Source organism: Pseudophryne corroboree, chromosome 2, assembly GCF_028390025.1.
Source record: "Pseudophryne corroboree isolate aPseCor3 chromosome 2, aPseCor3.hap2, whole genome shotgun sequence".
Lineage (NCBI taxonomy): Eukaryota > Metazoa > Chordata > Amphibia > Anura > Myobatrachidae > Pseudophryne > Pseudophryne corroboree.
In genome coordinates this window covers 943,529,271-943,554,020 of record NC_086445.1, presented here as the reverse complement: position 1 = coordinate 943,554,020, position 24,750 = coordinate 943,529,271, and the positions used below count along the sequence as shown (strand labels likewise).

The 24,750-nt window shown below is 42.6% G+C and overlaps 1 protein-coding gene across 3 annotated transcripts in view; it reads left to right on the top strand.

Annotated features, from left to right (window-relative positions):
* The window catches only part of LOC135050119 (ephrin type-A receptor 3), a 232,495-nt gene extending 208,117 nt beyond the window's left edge, over nt 1-24,378 (top strand). For all 3 annotated transcript variants that reach the window (XM_063956296.1, XM_063956297.1, XM_063956295.1), the window contains exons 13-14: nt 3,611-3,766; nt 18,132-24,378. In XM_063956296.1, the coding sequence (XP_063812366.1) occupies nt 3,611-3,766; nt 18,132-18,237 (262 nt within the window). In that variant the 3' untranslated portion in view covers nt 18,238-24,378. The remainder of the gene's footprint in view (nt 1-3,610; nt 3,767-18,131) is intronic.
* The last annotated feature ends 372 nt before the right edge of the window (nt 24,379-24,750 follow it).

Below are 24,750 nucleotides of genomic sequence, written 5' to 3'. Positions count from 1 at the left end.
GGTTCTAAGATTACGGAATCCTTGTGAGTTTGTGGAGTTCGCCCCTACATTTCAAGTGGCAAACAAGACGAACAGTCACACAAGTTTTGTATTCTCTGAACGTAACCCCAAAATAGATATCCTTATAGACAATGAATGCTAACAATTTTGTTATAGCTCATAGGCTGAAAATTGCCCCTATATGTGTCTGTAAAAAAAGCCCCTTCAACTATTCAGCTGCTAATTAGACAAAACTATATTTAAAAAATATATAAAAATAAGTTACATTTCTAATATAACAGCAGTAACCAGTGTGCGCCAAATAGAATAGACAATAGGAAACTGCTCTAATACTACTGGGTTTGATAATGGCTAGTTGACCAACAAGACACAGATATAGCAAAAATATATACAATTGTAATAGATTATAAAAAATATATAAACACAAACATCATATTGTAATCATTAATATAACGGGTCGGATGTAATGGCTTGCAAGACGTCCAGAGCTCCGAGACTCTGGCCATCTCGCATCCCATTACATCTGGCCCATATACTTAGTGCACACATATTATTATCGCAGTTTCCTAGGGGTAAATTTACTAAAATGGGAGTTCTATTTAAGATCGGATGTTGCCCATAGCAACCAATCAGGTATTATATTCTAGAAGGTGCTAGATAAATGAGAAGTAGAATCTGAGTGGTTGCAATGGGCAACATCCGATCTTAAATAGAACTCCCATCTTAGTAAATTTACCCCCTATTGTCTATTCTGCATTTGTCTGTATTCTGTTAGCGCTTAGTTCTCACTTCTACGTTCTGCTTATTTACTAGACTTTTTTATGTTTACCACACACAGACTAGGTATTACGCTGTGATAGAAAGGAAGGAGTGGAGGACCTTTGTGTTCTCTTCCTCTCTGTAGATATGTAATTTCCATGATGTGTTTTTAATGACTGCAGTCTGCGGCCTAGTGGGTACTGATTTATGAAAAGCTGTAAAAGATCAGGTGGATCTCGGCAGGACTTCTTTACAGCTGCCTGGATGCAGACCCATCTAATTTGTTTAGTTAAGTGTGAGCTCATGGTGAACATCACCCGGCCCATAAATTTCAGGTTTAGACCTCTGACTGGGAGCTGGGTCCAAAAAAATGCAGATGACTGCAGATGATCTTAAAGACCAACATTCCCTTGGAGCGTATGTGGAAACATCACAGACTCTTCATACTGTAGCTGCAGACACATTCCTCTTCATTGATAAACTGTCCAGATGTCCTCTCAGAGGAGGAAAGTAACCAATTTCTACTTGGAATTCTCAGAGGAACATTGGAAAGAGTAAAATAATACTTCACAATACTGGTTATCCCGAGGTTACACACATTTAAGTTCGGTCCCCTTTTTATTTTATTTCCTCCTTGATGGAAGGCATGGAAATAAAGACTCGCTTTGACTATTTAAATCCCTAATCTGCAGAATCTGCTCTTGCTCAACTTGGAAGAACAAATTCCCCTATTTTAAAGACGTGTGCCTTAGATAAAGCTAATCAAAGACTAGTAACACTGGATAACAGGGGGGGGGAAACGGAGGTACAACCTCACATTCCTTCCTACAGTAACACTTCATAAATACTTAAAAAATGTCATGGGAATCACAGACGTATTGCCAGCAAAATATATGAGTCCAAAGGTGATACACTTATTTTAGCTAACAGCAGTAGCTATTTGGTGTTATGTTAGCAGCACATAAAACGGGTTCAATCTTTGCCAGCAACAAAAAAGTATTTATATTTTAAAAGAGGTTAGGCCATTCCTGACGAGCAGTAATTATTCAGGCATAAAAACTGAAATTCGATTCCAAACCTATTTGTAGAATTTATAAAAGCACAACTTATTCGTATCATGTTGCCAGTTGGTACAGGAAAACTCAGTAAGAATTAAAGTTTCTCGTGCAATTGCATTGGAATACTGTAAGACGTTTGCTGAGATACACAATTTGAATATTAACAGCTTAATAAGTATAGCTGGTATTGAGATCAACCTTAATAGTGTTTCATTTGAATGTCTGCTGCTTTTTATAAATTGTATTATTTGAAATCATACGGTATATGGGATGCGGTCATGTGACCGACGGCATGATCCCGAACGGTGAACAGCCCGACGGTCAGCTGACCAACAGGGACACCTATAGAGTGGGAATAGAACCTGTGGCGAACGCAGCCCGCAAGGGGCTTCATTGCACTCGTCCTCCCCCCACGACCATCTAAAAGCCGGGATCCCACCGTCGGTATGGTGACCAGCGGTATCCCAGCCGCCGGTCTCACGAACCCATCCCAGTAATACATAGTGCGCGGGGGAAGGGGCCACACCGCATACACTGCACCCATATAGTATACTTACCCTTCCAAAGTCCCGCTGCAACAGCCCTTCAGTGCAAGCACAAATCACTTGGAAAATGGCCGCCGCAGAGTAATTTGTGCATGCGCAATGGAGATGTCTCCGGGAAGAATGCGCGGGCGCCATGTTCCCAGAGACCTGCGCATGCGCAGTTGACTATGCCAGAGTCTACTAGCTGCCAGAGAGGAGTGGGCCCGCAACGGAAGGTTTTTACGAATTTTCGGTATTACATTATTGTTGATGCATTTATTCTGTTAGTGCCGGTGGTCGAGTTCTAGTTGCTGATAAATAGTAAATTAGAAGGTCGTAGAGATTAAGGATTTATTAATGGATGAAAGTTAGAAGGCAAGAAGCCAAAATCTGCCCATGACCAAGTAACCTGGTGTTTGTGTCCTGACACTGTGTGACCAGCATTTTATTTGTCGGGGTTATTCAGTAACATACTGTAATAAATATACGCTACTTGCCTTGTGCATTGACCTCTGCTAACCAATAAGTAGTTAGCTTTAATCAGCCAAGTGCAAGATGAATGATAGCTATAGTCTGATTGGTTGATATTGGTCACTGCACACACCTATGTTAGTAAATGATTACCTATTGTCATACATGCATGTTAAAAGGACATACAAAATTGGACATGTTAGCAACTGAACGTGCTAAGAAGAGCTGCATTAGCAAATCAAAGCCTTGTTTCACCCAAGTCACCTGGATTAAAAAAAAAAAAGAATGTCAGGATCCTCCTTAGTGTTAGTGAGTTATTACTATTAGATATGCTGTATATTTATTAATTTATTATGGCTTGTATAATGCTGTAGAGCGGTGTGTTTGGCCAAAACACCTTATTGTATTTAATATTCAGTGATATTCCTTAGTTACGCGAGTCAGATCATTGGAATGCTCGTAACAGCAGTAGAGGGCGCTGACCCAGTGGAAGTGGTAGGTACTGTAGTGACCTGTCCACTCGTGTGGTTATGTTACTGAGAACAGGAAAGTCTGTGATGGGGGTTCTATCAAAATGATACAGAAAAACTGTAATCCCAAATGCACTGAAATATGAAACACCGTTTCACACATCAAACCTGTTTTATTGTTTGATATAAACATTCACCTTTTTTAATAAAAAAAATGCTTGAGAGGGTTCCAATCAGGCTAAATGTATGGGACCCCCAGTTCTTTTCTGCTGTTTTTTCTTTAATAAAAATATTGTATATAGTAACATAGCGTTCCCTTTTCCTACAGGCCATCAAATCTACTGCTAGATCAGAACAACGCAGACTTTCCCACATTCCGGCCCCTGGGAGACTGGCTGGATGGCATGCAAACAGGACAGTGCAAGGACATTCTGTCAGGCGTCAGCTACAGCTCCTGCGAGACTATTGCAAAAATATCCTTAGAGTAAGTTATTAAAATAAATTCAGAATATTCTTGTATATCAATTAACACTGTTTCCTTCTTTTATTGCGGAACACTGGTAATGTAGTATATCAATATATTAAAATGCTTGTAAGCCCACTACTACACATTAATGTACGATAGATTAAAGCCTGCGTGTTACTGAGTAATATGAATGGGATGCAGTCCGTATACCAGCTGTCGGGATCTTGGTGTTCAGGAGACCGACGCCGGAATCCCGACAGCCAGTGAAATACCGACACCTGGAATCACGACACGCACTCGGTATTCCCACTTGGTTGGTGGGTCCATGCTACCAACCAAATGGGAATAGAACCTGTGGCGAACAAAGCGAGCCACCGGGACTGGTGCATGGCGAACGCAGCGTGCCGACGAGGGGGCTCTCTGCTAGGATTCCAGCGGATGTATGTATAGTGACAACCGGCATCCCGCCTGGCGGGATATTATATGTATTCCATATGAATTATAGAAAAATGGTAGTCTTAATCTACATACATATCCAGGATTGTGACCTTTAATATATGTCGTAGACCAAGGGTAGTCAGCATATGGCCCTCCAGCTGCTGTGGAACTACACGTCCCAGCATGCATTGCCACAGTTTTTAGTATGTCTTAATAGCAAAACTGTAGCAGGGCATGATTGGATGTACAGTATAGTTCCGGAGCAGCTGGAGATCTGCATGTTGAAAACTCCTGTTATAGACAGTCTGAGATGGTGTTTAATACTGATTAACAAAATATTCCAAATATCCAATGGAAGGTATGAATGTTACTCAAAACAGACATTAGTATATACCAGAGTAGAAGGACTGTGGTGCTCTAACTTGCATCACTCTGGGGCAGAGCAATGATTGGCTTGAAGTTTCCTAGCTAACAGAAGTACTGATTGTAGATTTGCACACATGGGCATGGCCAGTGACGACACATGACAGGATGTGGAGTACTTAACTGTGTGAGCTTTTTACTCATATAACAGTCTGCCAAACGTAATCTCTAGGCAGATAGTAGCCTATAACTGGGGGACCCTTAGACTACTCAGCCTATGGAGCTGTGATCTCACTCCACCCATGGTGTAATGTACCTCTGCAGCTTGGACGGAGTGTGAGAGTTTGGGCAGCTACAAAGCTACTGGTCTGCACAGTCACTTTACCAGCCTATAAGCCAGTGTGCTATAAACTCCACTGCTGCTACGAAAAGTGAGGCCTGGGAACTTTCTATCTAACCCACCCCCTTCTCGCGGGTATGGGTCATAGGGTCGACATGCATTATGTCGACAGTCATTAGGTCGACCACTATTGGTCGACAGTGACTAGATTGACACCTGAAATAGGTCGACACAGTCATTAGGTCGAAATTAACAAGGTCAACATGAATTTTTTTTACTTTTTTTGGTGTTGTTTTCATTGTAAAGTGACGGGGAACCCCAATTGGTGCACCGTGTCCCCTCGCATGGCTCGCTTCGCACGCCATGCTTCGGTGAAAGGTGCCTGGCTCCGCTGACGCTACGCTTGGCACAGGTTACTATTCCCAATCGTAGCCCACGTGGGTCGTAAAGTATGAAAAAGTAAAAAAAAAGTTTTGTTTTGTTTTTAAACGCATGTCGACCTTTTTCCATGTCGACCTAGTGACCATGTCAACCTAATGCATGTCGACAAATAGTGGTCGACCTAATGACTGTCGACCTAAGTGTGGTCGACCTAATGACGACCTATCCCCTTCTCGCACCTCTGCTCCTATATCAGCAGCCTTATAACCATTGTCTAAATCTGGTGACACATCCAGGGGGTACATTTATGGGAGTTCTATTTAAGATGGGATGTTGCTCATATCAACCAATCAGATTTCAGGTATTATCTTCTAGAAGGTGCTAAATAAATGAGAAGTAGGATCTGATTGGTTGCTATGGCAACATCCCATCTTAAATAGAACTCCCATCATAGTAAATTTACCACCTTGTGTTCAACATGATATTCAGAGTGACAGCAAAAGGGATCAGATTGTTCTGTAAAACCAAGGACCACATCCGGCATAACCGGGGCTGCTAGTACAGTACAGTCTCTGCAAACCCTGGCCGTCTTCCAGCTACGTCTACCATGATCCCTTTTAGTGATTTCTACCCAAATTTTATCTTAACTCCGGGTCATTTTGAACAAAAGTAAATATTCAGGTGGCATCCAGAACACACTGCGGCATCATCACTACTCAGAACCGCAGAAATAAATGGCTATGGAGGCAATAGAACTAGTACTGTAGGGTCTTTTCCCATGCACATTTACCTGCTTTCACTGTACTGGTGGATAAATGAAACGTCTTGAGTTTAGCTCTTATTCAATCAATGTGTTCCGGATTACACAGAAGGCTTCTTTACAAATAAAAATAACCAAATAAACGAGCTACATGTGTAATTCCTGCTGCAGTATTCTGGAGAGCTACTGTATATAGTACAGAATATGTGCTATACATATGTCATCGGTTTAGCATGGATGACTAATCAGGGTTTTAGGAAGGTATTATCAGCATATAATGAACAAAACCTATGTCCAGGATTACTTTGTAGACTTGAAGAAAGCCTGAGGGATGGAAATGTTTTCAGAAGCCTGAGAGCTGACGGAGAGAGTGATAGCAGAAATATGAGGGGAAACACTTGCTATAACGTCAGCTGCAATGACTAATAGAGAAAGGATTAAATAATACAATTACATATATTGCTGTGCAGTTAAACTATTGTTTTTCATACTTGCCTTTATGCAAACATGAAGTATGGACGGCACATTGCCAAACTAGAGGTTTGCCCTGCCAGGCTATAAGATCCAGAGTATGCTAGAAAAGGGGATGGAATATTTGGGCCAATGGCATCAGCTGGCTGGTAGAAGTTTTCTCCAGATGATGGTAACTGTCGGGGGGATTGGGGTGGAAAATCAGCCTTAATTGGGAGGGGAGGGGGTCAGTGGAGGGGGGGGGGGGGTCTGTCCAGGGGGCAGGATCCCTTATAGGGTTTGAATCTTAAACGGACACAGTTGCAGCCTTCCTTGCGTCTTTTGATGCAGTTTTGCTTGCGGCTAATGCCACTACAATGTCCATCCCTGGTGTACGTCCGTACTTCCAAATATACAAGGACTGAGACACTCGTTCTCAGTGTCTACAAACTCTGCAATCATGCCTAATATGCCAGCATTGATCGCACCTTTGAAGCTTTCACCATCCTTATGTGGGGGGGGGGGGGGGGGGGGTCATGTTCCGGAGGTCAGGGGAACGGTTATGTTCATAGTTCGGGGGGAGGGGTAGGGTATGCTTGGAGGCCGGGGGAGGGGGGGGGCGGCGAGTATTGTATGCAACTGTTCCAAGGAGTATGGCTGGATAGCTTAACGTCTGCAATTGTAGCCAGGGAAGCCAGTGCCTCTGCGTAGTGCCGCTGCTTCTGACTAACGGTACCCGGAACTTTCCTGCCCAACCCGCCCTTGCATACACTACACATTGCTTACAGTACACTGCTTGTCATTTACACTGCACATTGCTTACAGTACACTGCATATCATTTACACTGCACATTGCTTACACTGCATATCAATATCTTTTCATTTACACTGAGTTTGTCAATGTGCCGTCCATACTTCATGTTTGCATAAAGGGATATATGAAAAACAATAGTTTAACTGCACAGCAATATATGTAATTGTATTATTTCATCTTTTCTCTTATCTACTAAGATAAGGGAAGATGGGAGCCCTCAAAACCATTGTGGGACTGCATCCAGTTGGACAGCCTTATCACACAGTGGGCAGTGTTCAAATGATATATCGCACCCAATCTCCTTTCTAAAGTGATCCCCGTTATCGCACATATTGCGTCTATAGTAATCAGGTTTAGCTGCGTAAAGGGTTGGGTGCCTCGCTACCCCGGGGGGTAGCGAGCTGAAATGATGATACCACGCCCGTCAGCAGAAACAGAACGGGTGGGGAAGGGGGTGAAAAGAATTTAATACCGCCCAGTGACTGACTTTAAATTATAGCCACAGGATGCAAGACTTGCCGGCTACAGGAGGTGGAGCTGTGAGGTATGACTCACAAGCTCTGCGAAGGACCTTGGGAGAATGGGAGGAGCTGCTTGTGGCTGTGCATGCTCGGCAGCCCTCCCGCGGCCATCTTAGTTCAGAGCACATGAAATTGCAGAAGCCACTTGCTGTCTGGTCAGAGCTGAGCTCCGATCGTGGCAGCTGGCCCGGCAGAGGGGTGAGAGAGGCCACTGAGGGGACGACGGGACCAGCCTAGCAGGGACTGGCCTGGCATCCCACTGGACCAATCTGCCCCTGGTAGCTATGTGTGCATAGCAAGTCCGAATTATGGCAAAATAAGCATTGTGGTTTTAATATTTCCAGTCGGGGGAATAAAGGGACAGCACAAAGAAAGCCATAAAGATTACCGGGATTGTGTAAGTGCGAGGCATAATGAATCCTATGAGATGTTTAGATAAATCACTGTGGTGCCAATCTGTATAATAGAATAAAAAGATCAGAAATCTAATTTTAATATTCTAGAGCACATTATTACAAACTTAATGATAAATAACTGACAAATTAGTATATGTAAACATGTTCTTAATGCCAGTGATTACTATGTAAGGGTGGTCTGAAAGGGACAGCATTTGGTTTAATGCCCCCTCCCTACCCCACAGATTTGAGCATTTTAATTGTAATCATTAAAAATCTCAATGCTGTTTGAAGTGGCCGTTGAAAGAAATGACGGCTGTGAAGGGGGGGGGGGGGGGGGGGAGTGCAATGCTCCATTATTACAGCTGTATAATAATGGCATAATTATATCTTAGGAAAACTTTACGTATTATGTTCATGACCCCCAATAAGTCCATATTGTACTGAGAATAGCAATGTCCACACCCTGGCAATTTCCACTGTTAAATGCAAAGAAACCGCTGAACTATGGGATAGAGAAATCTCCAGAGCTAATGAGAAAATGACATTTTGCTGGACTACTAATGAGTGTAATTACGTGATGAGTTTTTAAGTAAATTACTATGTAAAACTCTTCCTGTCTTAATCAGTATCCCATTAAACAGTAATCTCTGCATGGCATTGATGAGGGATTGCTAAGGATTTCCTATGATGGCTTGTTGTTCTATATTAGCTATAATGGAGGAACTGTTTTCTTACGTTACTGTACTTAGTCCTGCATAATAGTTAGGAAATCTGTGTCGATACTTAGTACTTTAAGGCGATTACATATGTCTGTTGTTATTTGTATGCTGCTTTGTTAACAGTGTAGTTTTATTTACTCTATAAATATCACTATATAGGAATGAGTACAGCAGAGAGAGACAAACTATTGTTCTCTCTCAGCCTATTGTGGAACTAAAAATCCCAGCATGATATGGCAATGTCTAGCATCCACTATAGAGCCAAGGTACGCTTCTTGTGATTGTTCTAGATCAGGTGGATGTGCTAGGATTATAAAGACAAAATAGAGCAGTACATCCCATGGATGTTTTTCCAGTAATGCTTGTAATCATACTTGAGTCTCTCCACATATAAATGGGAATATATGAGAAAAGCGCAATATAGTGTAATATATTCCGACAATTTTTATTTTCAAAAGTACAAATTTTATCAAAAGTAGAAATTGTCAAAAATAAATAAATAAAAAATTGTCCCTGTCCCTGTTTTTGTCCCTGTCTTTATTAGCGCCCAGATACTTCTTCATACTCCCTAATCTTAACATAGCTTGTGATTCTTCAACTGGTAGGGTCTTCTGGGACTTCTAATTCCAAAGATTGCTTGGTCTCTTCTCCAAAGCATTAAAGGAGTTTTCGCAGAGCTGATTACAGTTTTCTAGTCCAGAACAGACTGTCTCATTCAATTTATTATAAATGCTTCTGGCAACGGTATATTTGGTGACACAAGCATAGTCATATTAAGAAGGGGGGGTGCATGAGATACTGCACCCTGGGCCCCCCTCTGTCAGGGGGCCCCCTGGCTGGAGCACACAGACATGACAAGCTTGTGCAGCAGTAAAACCAGGTAGCCAGAATGTGAGGACAGTATGTAATATAGGCAGAGACACAGGAGTATCAGGTTTCATGACCTACCGATGAATCTTCTCAACCAGATGAGAGATAGAAGGGGGGAGGAGTGTTGAAAATAGAAGATAGAAGGAGGGAGCTGTGTTGAAATACCTTTCATATCAATAAAAAAGTTAAACACAGGTGACGACAATCCAGGAGCAGAGCATTTTGTCCCTCCTGGAATGGGTCATGTTGGGAGGTATGCATAATATACACCCCCAGTGTGAAAAATGGCAGAGGACTGAGTTTATATTTACTGAACTTTTGGTATATTGGATACTCCCCAAGATTATAGAGAGAAGCCAGGACCTTAAACCCTAAAAAGCTAATGCTTTTACTCTATTAACTGTCAGACTGGGATATACTGCCTTCTCCCTTACCATGCATACAGTAAGGTTCAGTTTAGTCCATTAAGTGATAAATAAGCTACTTGACCATAGCAGAGTGAAATAAACACAACTTTTGTCTCCGTAGACATATTCTATGGGTACAGTTTCCGGAAAACCAGAGCTTTTTTTATATATATATATATATATATATATATATTTATTTATACTGTTTATGATTGTGTGGTAGACTGCAAACCTCGTCGAGCAGAGACTGAAGTAAATTATCACATTCTCTGTACCGCACTGCATAATATCATTGGTGCTCAATGATTAAACAATAATAATAAATATAAAGAATATATTGGTCAACATCACAATTTCCTGGCAGACCCGAATATAAGAACTATTTACATTATTTGCTGTGGTTTTCACAGTACGTCAGAAGGAGCAATTTACTGGCAGTATTTTTCTATAATAAACAACTGATGCTAATACATGTGAAATCCTGTTATTACTTTCTATACAAACATTCATTTTTGATGTCATTGTTTATGATCACTGAGTCCTGAAGATGTCCTCAGTCATATATTTATTAGGAAGACGTGTGTATAATAAGGCATAACACAACTATTGAACATTATTAGGTATTGTAGAAGATGCGTTGGCTCTCCATGACCTATGTGGCCTGGGTCCTTGTGCCTCTATAATATTGGTAGAACTCCAGTGTGACATGTAATTTGCAATAGGGATGGCCATTGGTGGGTTGTACCATTGATGGATAACCTCGATGGTGTAAAACCATCTGTAAGGGACCATTGATGGTTTTACACATCGATGGTCACCCCTGCATTACTGTACAATGAACTTTGGGCCGATCAGTGCCTGGGGACATTGCTTCGCGGGTGTCAGGGGCCGGAGCTAAGCTCTGTGCCCTGACACTGAGGAAAAAAGGAGATTTATGGTAGACTTACCATGGTTAAATCTCTTTCTACGAGGTGCACTGCGTTCCACAGGGAATACATCGGGGTGTAGAGATGGATCTTGATCCAGAGGCACCAACAGGCTAAACCTTTATACTGTCTCAGGATGCATTGCGAGGCCTCCTCTATATAACCCCACCTCCAGGCACTGTGAGCTCAGTTTTAGCTAACCAGTCCAATGCAGAAGCAGGTAAAAGAGAAGGCAGATGTTAGTCACATAGAACCATGTTCTCATGACAGGAGAAGGGACCAGCGGCTAATGCCATACAAAGCCACAGAAGCTAAGTGTGTCAGGGTGGGCGCCCTGTGGAACCCAGTGTATCTCACAGAAAGAGATTACCCATGGTAAGTCTACCATAAATCTCCTTTTCTGCAGTGGGGTACACTGTGTTCCACAGGGAATACATCGGGGATGTCCTAAAGAAGTTCCCCAAGGGAGGGAACGCACCTTAGCGGGTATGAGAACCCAGCGTCCAAAGGAAGCATCATGGGAGGCAAAATTATCAAAGGCATAGAACCTAATGAACGTGTTTACCGAGGACCATGTAGCTGCCCTGCACAATTGTTCTGCGGACGCGCCACGGCGGGCCGCCCAAGAAGGTCCAACAGACCAAGTAGAATGGGCCTTAATAGCAGCAGGAGCCGGGAGTCCAGCCTGCGCATAAGCTTGTGCAATCACCATTCTAATCCATCTGGCCAAGGTTTGCTTAATCGCAGGCCAGCCACATTTGTGGAAAACAAAAAGTACAAAAAGGGTATCTGACCTCCTGATAGAGGCAGTCCTCTCCTCATAAACACGGAGAGCCCTTACCATATCCGAAGATGTGCTCAGAAGAGATGAAAGCCGGAGCCACAATCTCTTGGTTAAAGTGAAAAGATGACACCAACTTAGGAAAATAACCTGGACGAGTTCGGAGAACTGCGCAGTCACAATGAACTATCAAAAAGGGCGGACTACAAGACACTTAGGCAAATAACCTGGACAAGTTTGGAGAACTGCGCAGTAACAATGAACAATCAAAAAGGGCGGACTACAGGACAAAGCGCCTAAGTCCGATACCCTTCTGGCAGAGGCAATAGCCAATAAGAAAAGGACCTTAGCCGTAAGCCGTTTAAAGTCCACTGACTCAAGAGGTTCAAACGGAGACTCTTGCAGGGAATTAAGGACAACAGACACATCCCATGAAGCCACAGGAGGGACATAGGGAGGCTGAATCCGCAGTACGCCCTAAGTGAATGTATGAACGTCAGGAATGGATGCAATTTTTCTCTGAAACTACACCAACAAGGCAGATATGTGAACCTTGAGGGAGGCCAGACGAAGTCCTAAATCCAGGCCTTGTTGCAAAAAAGCCAGAAGTCTGGAAGTACTAAACTTGTAAGCATTGTAATTCTTAGTAGCACACCAGGTGGAGAATTCCAGACCCTGTAATAAATCCGTGCAGAAGCCGGTTTGCGGACCTTTAGCATAGTTTGAATAACCACCTCGGAGAATCCTTCAAGAGCCACGCCGTCAAAGCCAGTCTGGCCAGGTCTGGGTAGACACAAGGGCCCTGAACGAGTAGGTCTGGGCATTGAAGAAGTAGAAGAGGACGCTATATCAATAGACCCTGCAGGTCTGAGAACCAATGCCGTTTGGGCCACGCTGGAGCGACTAGAAGTATTCCTCCTTCTTGCTTGAACTTCCGTAGTACTCTGGGCAGGAGTGACACTGGAGGGAACACGTAGGGCAGCCGAAAGTTCCATGGAATTGCCAGTGCATCCACAAACTCTGCTTGAGGATCCCTTGTTCTTATCCGAAGACCAGAACTTTGTGATTGTGTCGAGACGCCATCAGGTCTACACCTGGTAGGCCCCACTTGTCCACGAGGGGTTGAAAGACTTCCCGATAAAGACTCCACTCTCCATAATGCATGACCTGACGACTGAGGAAGTCCGCCGATATTGCTGGCAGATGGCGTTCCGCCCAACAAAGGATTTTTGACACTTACATCATTGCCATGCGGCTTTGAGTGCCGCCTTAATGATTTATGTAAGCCACTATGGTGGCGTTGTCTGATTGTACTTGAACAGGCCTGTTCCGTATCAAAGGCAGTGCAAGAGTCAAAGCATTGAACACTGCCTGCAATTCCAGAATGTTTATCGGGAGGAGAGATTCCTCTCTGGTCCACCGACCCTGGAGAGAGTGTTGTTCCAGCTCCGCGCCCCAGCCCCTCAGACTAGCGTCTGTAGTCAGGTTGACCCAGTTGGAAATCCAGAAGGGATAGACCCTGCTCAACTTCTGGTCCTGTAGCCACCAGGTCAGTGACAGACGAAACTCTGGAGTCAAAGAGATAACCTTTGTGAAGATCCGAGGGGCCGTGGCCAGTCTAAATGGCAGTGCCTGGAACTGATAATGAAGGTTGCCAATAGCAAATAGCAGATATTGCTGATGTGATATGGCAATAGGTATATGCAGAAGGGCATCTTGTATATCCAGGGATACCATATAATCTCCAGGTTCTATGGCCAGTACAATCGAGTGCAGCGTTTCCATACGGAACTTGGACACTCTCACAAATTTGTTCAGTGATTTGAGGTGGAGTATAGGCCGGAAAGACCCATTGGGTTTCGGGACTAGAAACAGGGTTGAGTAGTATCCTCCGCCTCTCTGGGACAGGGGTACTGGCACTACCACTCCTGTGTCCAGGAGTGAATGCACAACCAGGTGTAGAGCTTGCACCTTCAACGAGTCCGAAGGGATAACCGCCATTCGGAACTGGCAAGGGGGACATCTCTTAAAAGAGACTGCGTGCCCGTGAGAGACGACTTCTTGCACCCATGCGTCTGAAGTGGTCTTTACCCAGACCTGGGTGAATTGCAGAAGTCGGCCTCCCACCCTGGGATCCCCCAGGGGGGCGGCCCACCCCATGATGCAGCAGGCTTGTCTTGTTTGGAAGCAGCCTGATGGGAAGCCCAGGATTGTTTTGCTTTGGGCTTAGTGGTTTTGGGAGCACAAGTTTGTCTCAGGTATGCCTGACCTATTGCTTTCCCTTGAGGTCAAAAGGAACGAATAGTGGTACTCTTTGCCTTCTGTACAGAAGGATTAGTATTTGGGAGAAACGCAGTATTAGCAGCCGCTAAGTCAGTTACAATCTTATTCAGATCCTCCCCAAACAGGATGTCTCCCTTAAAAAGGAGTACCTCCAAGGTCTTTTTGGGGTCCAGGTCCACCTTCCAGGACCTCAACCACAGAAAACGGCGAGCCAGGATGGACGTAGTCAATGCCTTGGCCGCCATCACACCTGCAAAAGAGGACGTCTCCTGAATGTAGTGGTAGGCGGTGGCAATATGCGACAGATATTGTCTGGCAGTATCAGATATATCCTGAGGCAGCTCTTCCTCTATTACCTGAACCCATGCTTCAATTCCTTTTGCGGCCCAGGAGGCTGCTATAGTGTGTCTATGTACAGCACCTGTAAGGGAGTAAACAGACTTCAGGCATCCTTCGACATGCATATCTGTCGGGTTCCTTCAGTGAGGTGACAGTGGTTACAAGCAGAGTAGAGGACACCACAAGATGGGTGACATGGGACTCCACCGGCGGTTGATTTTCCCTCTTGTTACACAACTCAGCAGAGAGAGGATAATGAGCTAGCATCTTTTTGGACAGAGAGAATTTCTTTCTTGGAGAAGACCAGGGTTCCTGACGTATGTCTACCAAATGGTCAGAATGTGGTAAGACTACTTTAGTTACCTTCTGACATTTAAATTTATCAGGTTTCCTAGACGCAGTAGTGGGATCTACATCATCATCGATTTGTAGAAGCAGCTTAATAGCCTCCACTAAGTCAGGGACATCAACTTGCGTAGTAGTATCTTTGTCAGAAGCGACTGTATCAGTGTCTGACGGATCAGTATACTCCCCATCCTCATCAGAAGTATCATAAGAGATATTAGTGGATTGTGAGGAGGAGGCGGCCCGCTTAGATGACCCCTTGACCACATGGGGTAGGTTTTTGTCTAACCAATGATTGATTCAATTGTTGTATCTGGGTAGACAGAGTATCTGCCCAGTGCAGATTAACCATAGGGACAATATGTGGTTGCAATGGCACAGGAGGTCCCGTACGGGACATACAGGAGGTCCTGTAAGGCGTGTTATAAGCGTATCAAGCACATTTGAGAATGCCACCCAAGGTGGCTCCTGATTGGCTACAGGAGCAGCTGGGGCTGACTGGGAGATGTATGGCACATATTACACAGACCATCCTTCAAAACTACCCCCTCAGGCAAATCCTTGGTGCATGCGCTGCATGATGCAGGCGCGTCCACGGATTTCTCGCCCTTTGTGGTAGACATTATAGTGAATGTAACCTTAGAGCGTGACAGTACGATATAGCCAGACAAATATAATACCTGCAAATAAATCCCCTATTTATATGTCAGAAAATGCAAAACACAAGCAGAGAATAAATGCGGTATGATGTGATTGAAATACACAGTAAAATACACTTAACTGTAAATACTGCTCAGCACTATATAAATAGACCCTGACGCACCTAGTCCCCAAGGGCACAGAATACAGTGATAGCTACAGCTTGTGATACACTGAAAGTGAAATTCACACAGCAGAAACAGGCACACACAGTCACAGTGACAATGCAGATAAATATTTTAGTCAGACAATAAAACTGCACTGGACTAGTGTACATATATATATATATATATATATATATATATATATATATATATATATAAAAAACAATACGCGGTCTGAGACCGGATGTATATATCAGAATACTCGTACAATATATTCTGATAGAGGTTCACTTGTTCTTGACTAACGCTGTCTTAAAATGACGTGTAGAATACTTAAGTATCTATAAAATCACAGCGCTGATAAATCAGGCGGATTTACAGAGGAGACCTTGCCCTGCAGTCCCGGAGACCAGTTGCAGCTACTGTGAGAAGAGGTCACCCAAAGTCTCAGTCAGGGAGTGAAGGCGAGTGTGAGGCAGCTCCAGGGTGGGAACACCAGCAGTAGATGGTGCCCGGAGCTGGGGGAGGGGCTACAGGTCAGGCGCCTTATCCCCTATGCTGGGCCTCACCACCTGGTACTATGGAGCCTTATTAAAATGGATAATTTATTATTCGACCTGTGCTCCCCTGCCCTGGTGGATATAGTGTGGTCCCTGCACGGCCACAGTGTCCACGCCAGCGTCGCAGTCTGTCTCAGGAGACCGCAACCAGAACGCGATGTAATGGCGGGTCCCGCCTGGGGGACCCTCTTACCTCCTCCGTTAGTAGCAGCCACGCGATCCAGCAGAGCGTCTGCGGTGGTGTGCCTAGGAACCGGAGCACCTTTGCCGCAAGTACCCGGGAACAGAGCCAGTGGGATTATGCGACGCTGCTGGGGAGGTGATGGAGCCGCAGCACAGTATGTCACACTGTTAAGGCACCAACTCTAAAACTGAGCTCACAGTGCCTGGAGGCGGGGTTATATAGAGGAGGTCCTGCAATGCATTCTGGGACAGTCTAAAGCTTTAGCCTGTTGGTGCCTCTGGATCAAGATCCATCTCTACACCCCAATGTATTCCCTGTGGAACACAGTGTACCCCGCTGCAGAAAAATAAATAAAATTTGGTAGCACTGAACCATTGATGGAGGGAAACTATCTGGTTCTCCCCCTTTGATGGTAAAAGTATTCAACATCGTTCACAGACCATCCATGATTTTACAGCAATGTCATATAGGTTGCATTATTGGAAGTGTTGTAGACAATATAAAAAAATCCTAAATACTGTAACACTTAATATACAATTAATATTTTATGAGGTATCTGTAATAAGATCTGACTTCCTGGCAAATAGCAGGTAGGTTTTGCCATAAAACTAATTGCTGCTTTAAGTTTATCATACAGTCTATGAGCCTGCTTGAGAGATGGACACAGCACAGATGCTGCATTTTTTGTACACAGCAGCTGTGCTAAAATATGCAAAGCAGCAGGAGGCCTCTGTAGTAGCAAGACGCTCGCTGACAGCTTTTTGATCTGCTCCTGAGTCCAGAGACTGAGCATTGGATCATCTGCATGACCAACAGCCATCTGAGTGATTCTCAAGTTACCTGGAAATTCAGGATGCAGAAGACGGAGAAGCTGCATCCAAGGACACAGCTTCGGGCTTCCGCACACCCAGAGAACGGGACTGACACACTGCCGGTTGCCGCCTCACAAACACCAATGCATGTCAGCCATGCTGCAAGATTGGGGCACTGTGAGCGACATTGCAGCCCCAGATCTGCTCATGCGCAGGTCCAAACACATTGGAAATGTACGTAAACACCGGTTTTGTGTACATTTCTGAATTAAGACCTATATCACACCTTTTACATATACCTCTTTGTTATGCATTGATGTTGCACAAATGTATTTTACTCTAGTTTAAAAATAACTAGTATACAGTGTTAAAGTAATTGCTTGCACATATCTATTCATTTCAACCAGTTGGCGAACTATAGAAAATGTGACAAATATGCCCACACATATCACAGACAGGTTATAGCTGTTGTGCACAGGTATCAGAAACAGGGTGTGGATCAATAGATTGACATTGGCTAGGTGGCTCGATTCACTCGCCACAATTTACTGTTCCCAATACATATCATGTGGATAGTAAATCAAGAAAATGTTGAGAAAACGTGAAAAACACAAGATTATACTTGGGCCCCCATTTATCAAGCCTTGGAGAGTGATAAATAGCACGATGATAAAGTACCAGCCAATCAGCTCCTAACTGTCAATTTACAGGCTGTGTTTGAAAAATAACAGTTAGGAGCTGCTTGGCTGATACTTTATCCCCGTACAATTTATCACTCTCCAAGGCTTGATAAATCTGGCCTTTAATGTGGCAATTGAAATTTGTTCTGATTTGGACAAACCTAATTGGCAAAAATGTACCATTTAATCTTGTCTTTATTTTAATCCAGTGATATGAAGACAGTTGGTGTCACAATCATTGGCTCCCGAAAGCATATGATGAGTACCATGAAACCTCAAGAACTCCACACAAGGAATGGACCTGTTAATGTGTAAAACAAAAACACAGGAGCCTGTATCTTCAACATATGGTGCAATCTGAACAGACTGAGAGGACGTTGTGAGGAGCTCGGACTTAATGTAAACCTCACACGCTCTTCGATGGGAGTAATAATGCCTTAAAATCTGAGTGAAAACTCTTCTACTTCTTCGTCAGGAAGGCTGCATTTCCGGCAAATAAAGAAAATGTATAATGGTAAAGCTGTCGGGGGGCGAGCGGACATCGGCCACAGATGGAGGACATCGGGATGTGATTGCGGGGTACAGCAGGAGCAAAAACTCACAAGATTTGCAATATACTATATACGGTTTATTATTATTTTATACAAATTTCTGGCGTTTAGGACATTTTAATAACCCTAAAGTGAACCTGTCATGAAAATGGTTTATGTTCAGTGTAAATATTATAGTATTCTATCCAGACATTGTTGTAGCAAGAGCTCAAGAATTTTATCTTTGTTTTTGTCCTGTCTAACTCGTGCAGTCATCAGCTGGTGTTCTAGTACATTCAGTTCTTTGGAAGTCTCATTTGCTCTTGAAAGCAACGGAGGACTGGTACATTGTCCACAGAGTTTTGGATATAGTTGGACACGGTCCGGCATACGGGGTGTATACAGAATTGCTCTTAAAGACAGGAGAGTTTTAACTGTAGGTGCTGTCCGATGCATTTTGTTACAGAGTGTATGTACCCAACGAAAGAAAGTCGGCAGTTTTACAAAACTCACCTATTGGGTTTACTAGATGCAGTCATGATCTATAAGTCCAAAAATTTGATGTTTCTCCTTAATTTATGCATTATTTATGTAATCAAAACCTCAAGTGTAGCTAAGGAGGGAATTCAATTAGCAGCAGCAATTTACAGCTGGCTAATTGATTCCCCAGGGCTATTCATTTAGCCCCGAAGGCAGCCTGCAGGCTGCATTTAACGGGGTGTTTTTTACAAGCCTGAGCAGACTTGAAAAGAAACTAGCACGTTAATGGGTGTCGCGATCCTATGAACGCATATGTCTGCGAACTTATCACAAATTCTTTGTGTTAACGCCTGTTAACATGTTAATTTAACAGGCTTTAAAAAGAGTCTTGGGTGAAGAAGGGACTGGAATTGAATAGCCCTAAGATGTTAAAGCCCAAGGCTACCACCCTTTTTCACCCCCATTAAATTAACGGGGCTAACTGAATTCAGCCCTAAGACTGATTGTTAAAGACAATGGCCCTCATTCCGAGTTGATCGCTCGGTATTTTTCATCGCATCGCAGTGAAATTCCGCTTAGTACGCATGCGCAATATTCGCACTGCGACTGCGCCAAGTAATTTTACAATGGAGATAGTATTTTTACTCACGGCTTTTTCATCGCTCCGGCGATCGTAATGTGATTGACAGGAAATGGGTGTTACTGGGCGGAAACAGGCCGTTTTATGGGCGTGCGGGAAAAAACGCTACCGTTTCCGGAAAAAACGCAGGAGTGGCCGGGGAAACGGGGGAGTGTCTGGGCGAACGCTGGGTGTGTTTGTGACGTCAAAACAGGAACGACAAGCACTGAACTGATCGCACAGGCAGAGTAAGTCTGAAGCTACTCTGAAACTGCTAAGTAGTTAGTAATCGCAATATTGCGAATACATCGGTCGCAATTTTAAGAAGCTAAGATTCACTCCCAGTAGGCGGCGGCTTAGCGTGTGTAACTCTGCTAAAATCGCCTTGCGAGCGATCAACTCGGAATGAGGGCCAATATATGTTATATTCCCAAAATAAAATTCCAATGAAGCATGAAAAGCAATAACAAACTGAATTTTGTCATAATTCTATCCAGTGTCCTCCCTAACTGAGAATTAATGACATAGTCATTATTTTACCATTATGCATGTCCTAGCAGTCCGTACAGCAGCGGCCACTTCCCAGTAGGGGCATTAAAATAGAACTCTAAACCAAACTCAAACCCTCTCTTTCGTGCATTTACAGCAATGCCCATCGATGCGGTAACGCTATTACAGGGATTCTTACTAAGAGTGGGATGGGATGTGTCATACAGCATATGCCCTTTATTTGTGTAACAGGTATTCGAAAATTCTAATGATGATTTATGACTAATATCGTCAGTCCTGTTAAGTTTCTGCAAATTTTCTTATTATTTGTCAATGATTTCTTTCATCTTTTGTATAAGTAGCGGACACTATGGGCAGGTGCATCAGCTAGTGATGACAGAGTGATTCTATAAAAATCCTTTTCTTTATTTTCTTTAAAAACACTGATGAAGCATCTGCATTACAGATTGTAGTTCTCCAAGTAGCACAAATTATATACTGTAACTATCACTCTTTTTCCATGAAAGGGGTGAGGATAAATTTGTAGTTGATGGGGTGGTATAGCATCAACTATAATGAATACTACTCCGTTTGTACAGTGTTATATGATCAAAACTCTGTTACCATTTTATAAATCACATACACAGAAGCCAATTTCGCGTGAATGAATAAGGGGGGCATGTACTAAGCAGTGATAAAAGTGGAGAAGGGAGCCAGTGGAGAAGTTGGTTATCACAACCAATCAGCATTGACGTAACATTTATAATTTGCATATTATAAACATATACAGAGCAGCTGATTGGTTGCCATGGGCAACTTCTCCACTGGCTCACTTCTCCACTTATATCACTGCTTGGTACATGTCCCCCTAAGTGCTTGGATCAATGGGGGTCATTCCGAGTTGTTCGCTCTGTATTTTTCTTCGCATCGCAGCGACTATCCGCTAACTGCGCATGCGCAATGTTCGCACTGCGACTGCGCCAAGTAAATTTGCTATGTAGTTAGGTATTTTACTCACGGCATTACGAGGTTTTTTCTTCGTTCTGGTGATCGTAGTGTGATTGACAGGAAGTGGGTGTTTCTGGGCGGAAACAGGCCGTTTTATGGGAGTGTGTGAAAAAACGCTACCGTTTCTGGGAAAAACGCGGGAGTGGCTGGAGAAACGGAGGAGTGTCTGGGCGAACGCTGGGTGTGTTTATGACGTCAAACCAGGAACGACAAGCACTGAACTGATCGCAGATGCCGAGTAAGTTTGAAGCTACTCAGAAACTGCTAAGAAGTGTCTATTCGCAATTTTGCTAATCTTTCGTTCGCAATTTTGATAAGCTAAGATTCACTCCCAGTAGGCGGCGGCTTAGCGTGTGCAAAGCTGCTAAAAGCAGCTTGCGAGCGAACAACTCGGAATGACCACCAATAGATTCTTCTCTTCAATGAATTTAGTAAACAGCAATAAATATTCCATAAATGAGAATAAAGGTAACTGATAGCCAGTGGTGTCACCCAATGCAAATCAGGACCGCATGCGCTGAATGCCTGAAAGGGGGAGTGGCCTCCATGGGAAGGGGTGTGGCCTCACTAGGAAGGGGCATAGCCTCATGGCACGCCCCTGTTTTCATCACTCTAGGGACACTGTGTAGATGCATCATCTATTTACTGGCTGCGGTCCACACCCCTATAGTGATACAACTGCCGATAGCTACTAATTAAAGATCTCTACGTAATGTGATCTATTGTTCTCTAAGCAGTGAAGGCCGAAAAAGAGACAGCGACCAGAAAATTCAGTTTGCTAGGGGGTAAATATCTAAGCAGTGCTTTTTAAAACTGCTGCATCTTCGGTGGACTCTGCTGCTTGATTTGATAGGGTAATATTATTAAATACAAACCCAGGCATAGCATATTATTGCCCTTTGCCACTGGGCAAAACTGAGGAAACCGCGGCTCCTTTGGAAAGTGGCGCTTAGCAAATTTACCCCCTAGTGTCAAATATTATTGAAGCAGAGAAATTAAGGGTCTCATTCAATGTTGACAACACATAAGGCTTGTAATTCGGTACAACCTTAAATACTAATTGTATACGCATTTATTTAATCCTCCATTACTTTCACTGGGAAATATTTAATTGGTTGAGACCAAGTAAAATACAATTACATTAAATGCTCATAATACCATTATCATGTTGCCCTCCGGATCTATGCTGCAGTAAACATGCGCCTGTATATAATACAGTATATACTGCATTCACTGTATATGTTTAGTTTTAATTGCAGGCTCTCACGATTTACTATAAAATGAACATATTCTATCGTACATAACAGGTTCACTTTAAACCCGGTCTCATCATTTCCAATACTGTTAAAGTACATATATGTAATAATATGACAACCACTTTGCAGGTATTGTGTTCTTTGCCAATCATCTTATCCATCATTGGTAAATTAATATTTATTTGTTTTTTATTTCTATAAGTACGTATGTCTTTGTTACCATATTTCTATTTTAATACATATTAAAATTCAATATAATGCTTCCAGTGTAGCCTGTATGTGACGATTTAAAGAATATATTGAACGTAATCATCTTAAACAAAGTATTAACATGCATAATATTGCGTTCCTACGTACCACTTTATTTTACTTCAAAGCCATGAATAGAATTTTAGAGGTTTCCTTTTAAAGATTATTACATTATTCTATACAAAACTTAGAGCTGAGACAAGTTGTTTGAGTTTCTATTTATTATTTTTTTAAATAGAACGCCTGAGGAGAAGATTTATGAAGTAATATCATCACGGTCCAATCAAACGGTTTACATATGTATCAAGCAATATCTGTTCTATTTTTGTGGAGGTTTATCAAAATGTTCCATTCATATAAACATATCGTAGCCCACGTGGTTACTTGTTATACTATTATTACCAGAAAATAACACAAACATAAAAAATATCAAAATTCCCACAAAGGTAGTTCTCTAAAATAAGTAAAACCCAGCTCATTTTAAAACATGTCTGTAAACCATAAGTTAAAGAATATTAAATGTAATGATAGCAATTAAAGGCAACATATGTGAAAAAGTGGATAGAAATTTCCTTAAAAGGAACATTAACCTGGTCAGGGGAGGGGATAGTCTGTTAATTTATACCTTGTCTTATAAATTTGGCATTAATTCAGAAAATATATATGTTTTGAAGACCTAAGGTGGGATATAATGAAGTCCGATTTCCCGCCAAACTCTGATATTTTTTTAAAGGGGTAATCATGTACAAGTCATGGTTTAGCCCCTTTAAAACAACGTCCGAGTTCGACCGGTATCCCGAACTCAGAATTCATTACATCCCAGCCCTGGGCTCTGCGCGGTATCACAGTTTGTACCCCCCTGCATTTCTGGCATTTTGTAGGCATTTGCTGCCTTTATTTTATGCCAGAAACTCTTTTATAATTACCACACTAATAATATGTCCAGTAAAATAAAAATATGAAAATGAAGACCACTTCATGCACTTAAGTGCAAATCAAGTCTGTGTATTATGTTGTTACATTTTCATTGACAGATTTTCTTGTAGTTAATGTTTCAGCAATGTATTCAGTTTCCTGAAACGCACATCATTAATTATAAGTTATAAAGAAAGGATGTTACAGTAGTTTATACAAAATAATTTATAAGAGACCTCACTCCATAGGTCGCAACTGTGTTGAAGCCTGCAACATGTCAGACTGCCACTTCTACCAATGTAAAATTAAATGGACTCTTTCAATTTATTCCTTAGCAGAGGGATTGTGTTCTTTATTCCTGTCTGCTAGAAATGATAATGAGGTTTTTCAACCACAACGCTTGTGATTTATTCCATGGGCAGAGCTGGTATATAGTACCTTTATATACACTGTGTGCTTTCTCAAGGTCTGTAACTCTTCATATCGGGGCTTGGCATTTCTGTACATAATGTATGTAGAACACAGCATTCAATAATTTCTACTTTTGGAGTACTAGATTTTTCACGGCCGTCACCATTAAGAGAACTTGAAGAAAAAAAATGAAACCAGAGTATTCATATTATTGTGTGTTCAGTATTATGTTGCCTGCATTTTAAAGGCAATTGACTTATTTATTTCTGTTGATATACTTAGTTTACGCTCTGTATTTAGCATACATTATGTATTGCATTGATTTGCATAATCTGCATTTATACGATTTGCTTTTCTTTTTTATTGTTTTTATTACTTAGTATTACTTATTTAGTTTTCACAATGTGCAATTTTAGATGGCCTCAGACTAATGTAAAATGATTTGTAGTGGAAACATTTATATTTTTATAATAAACTTGCTGAAAGTATTTTGACAGAACTGACCAGTGCGTTAATGGCTTTGATGTGTTTTAGATTTTTTTTATTTTTTTTATTTAGGAACACAAAAATACTGCATGGGAGGTAACAATATGGAAAGAGACAATAACACTGTGTATAATGTATTGAGAAAGGATCACGTACATCTGCCGGAGGCAGTCAATTGACCGCCTGTTGGGATCCCGGCGGTCAGGATACCGATGCCGGAATCCCGACACCAGCTGAAATACCGACAGTCGGAGTCCTGACCGCTGGCTGGTTACCCCTCGCCACGCCACCATCCGGAGGGGAATAGAAAACTGTCACCAAGCCCGAATCATGGTGAGCGCAGTGAGCCCGCTAGGGGACACGCTGCGCTCGCCATCGGTATTCT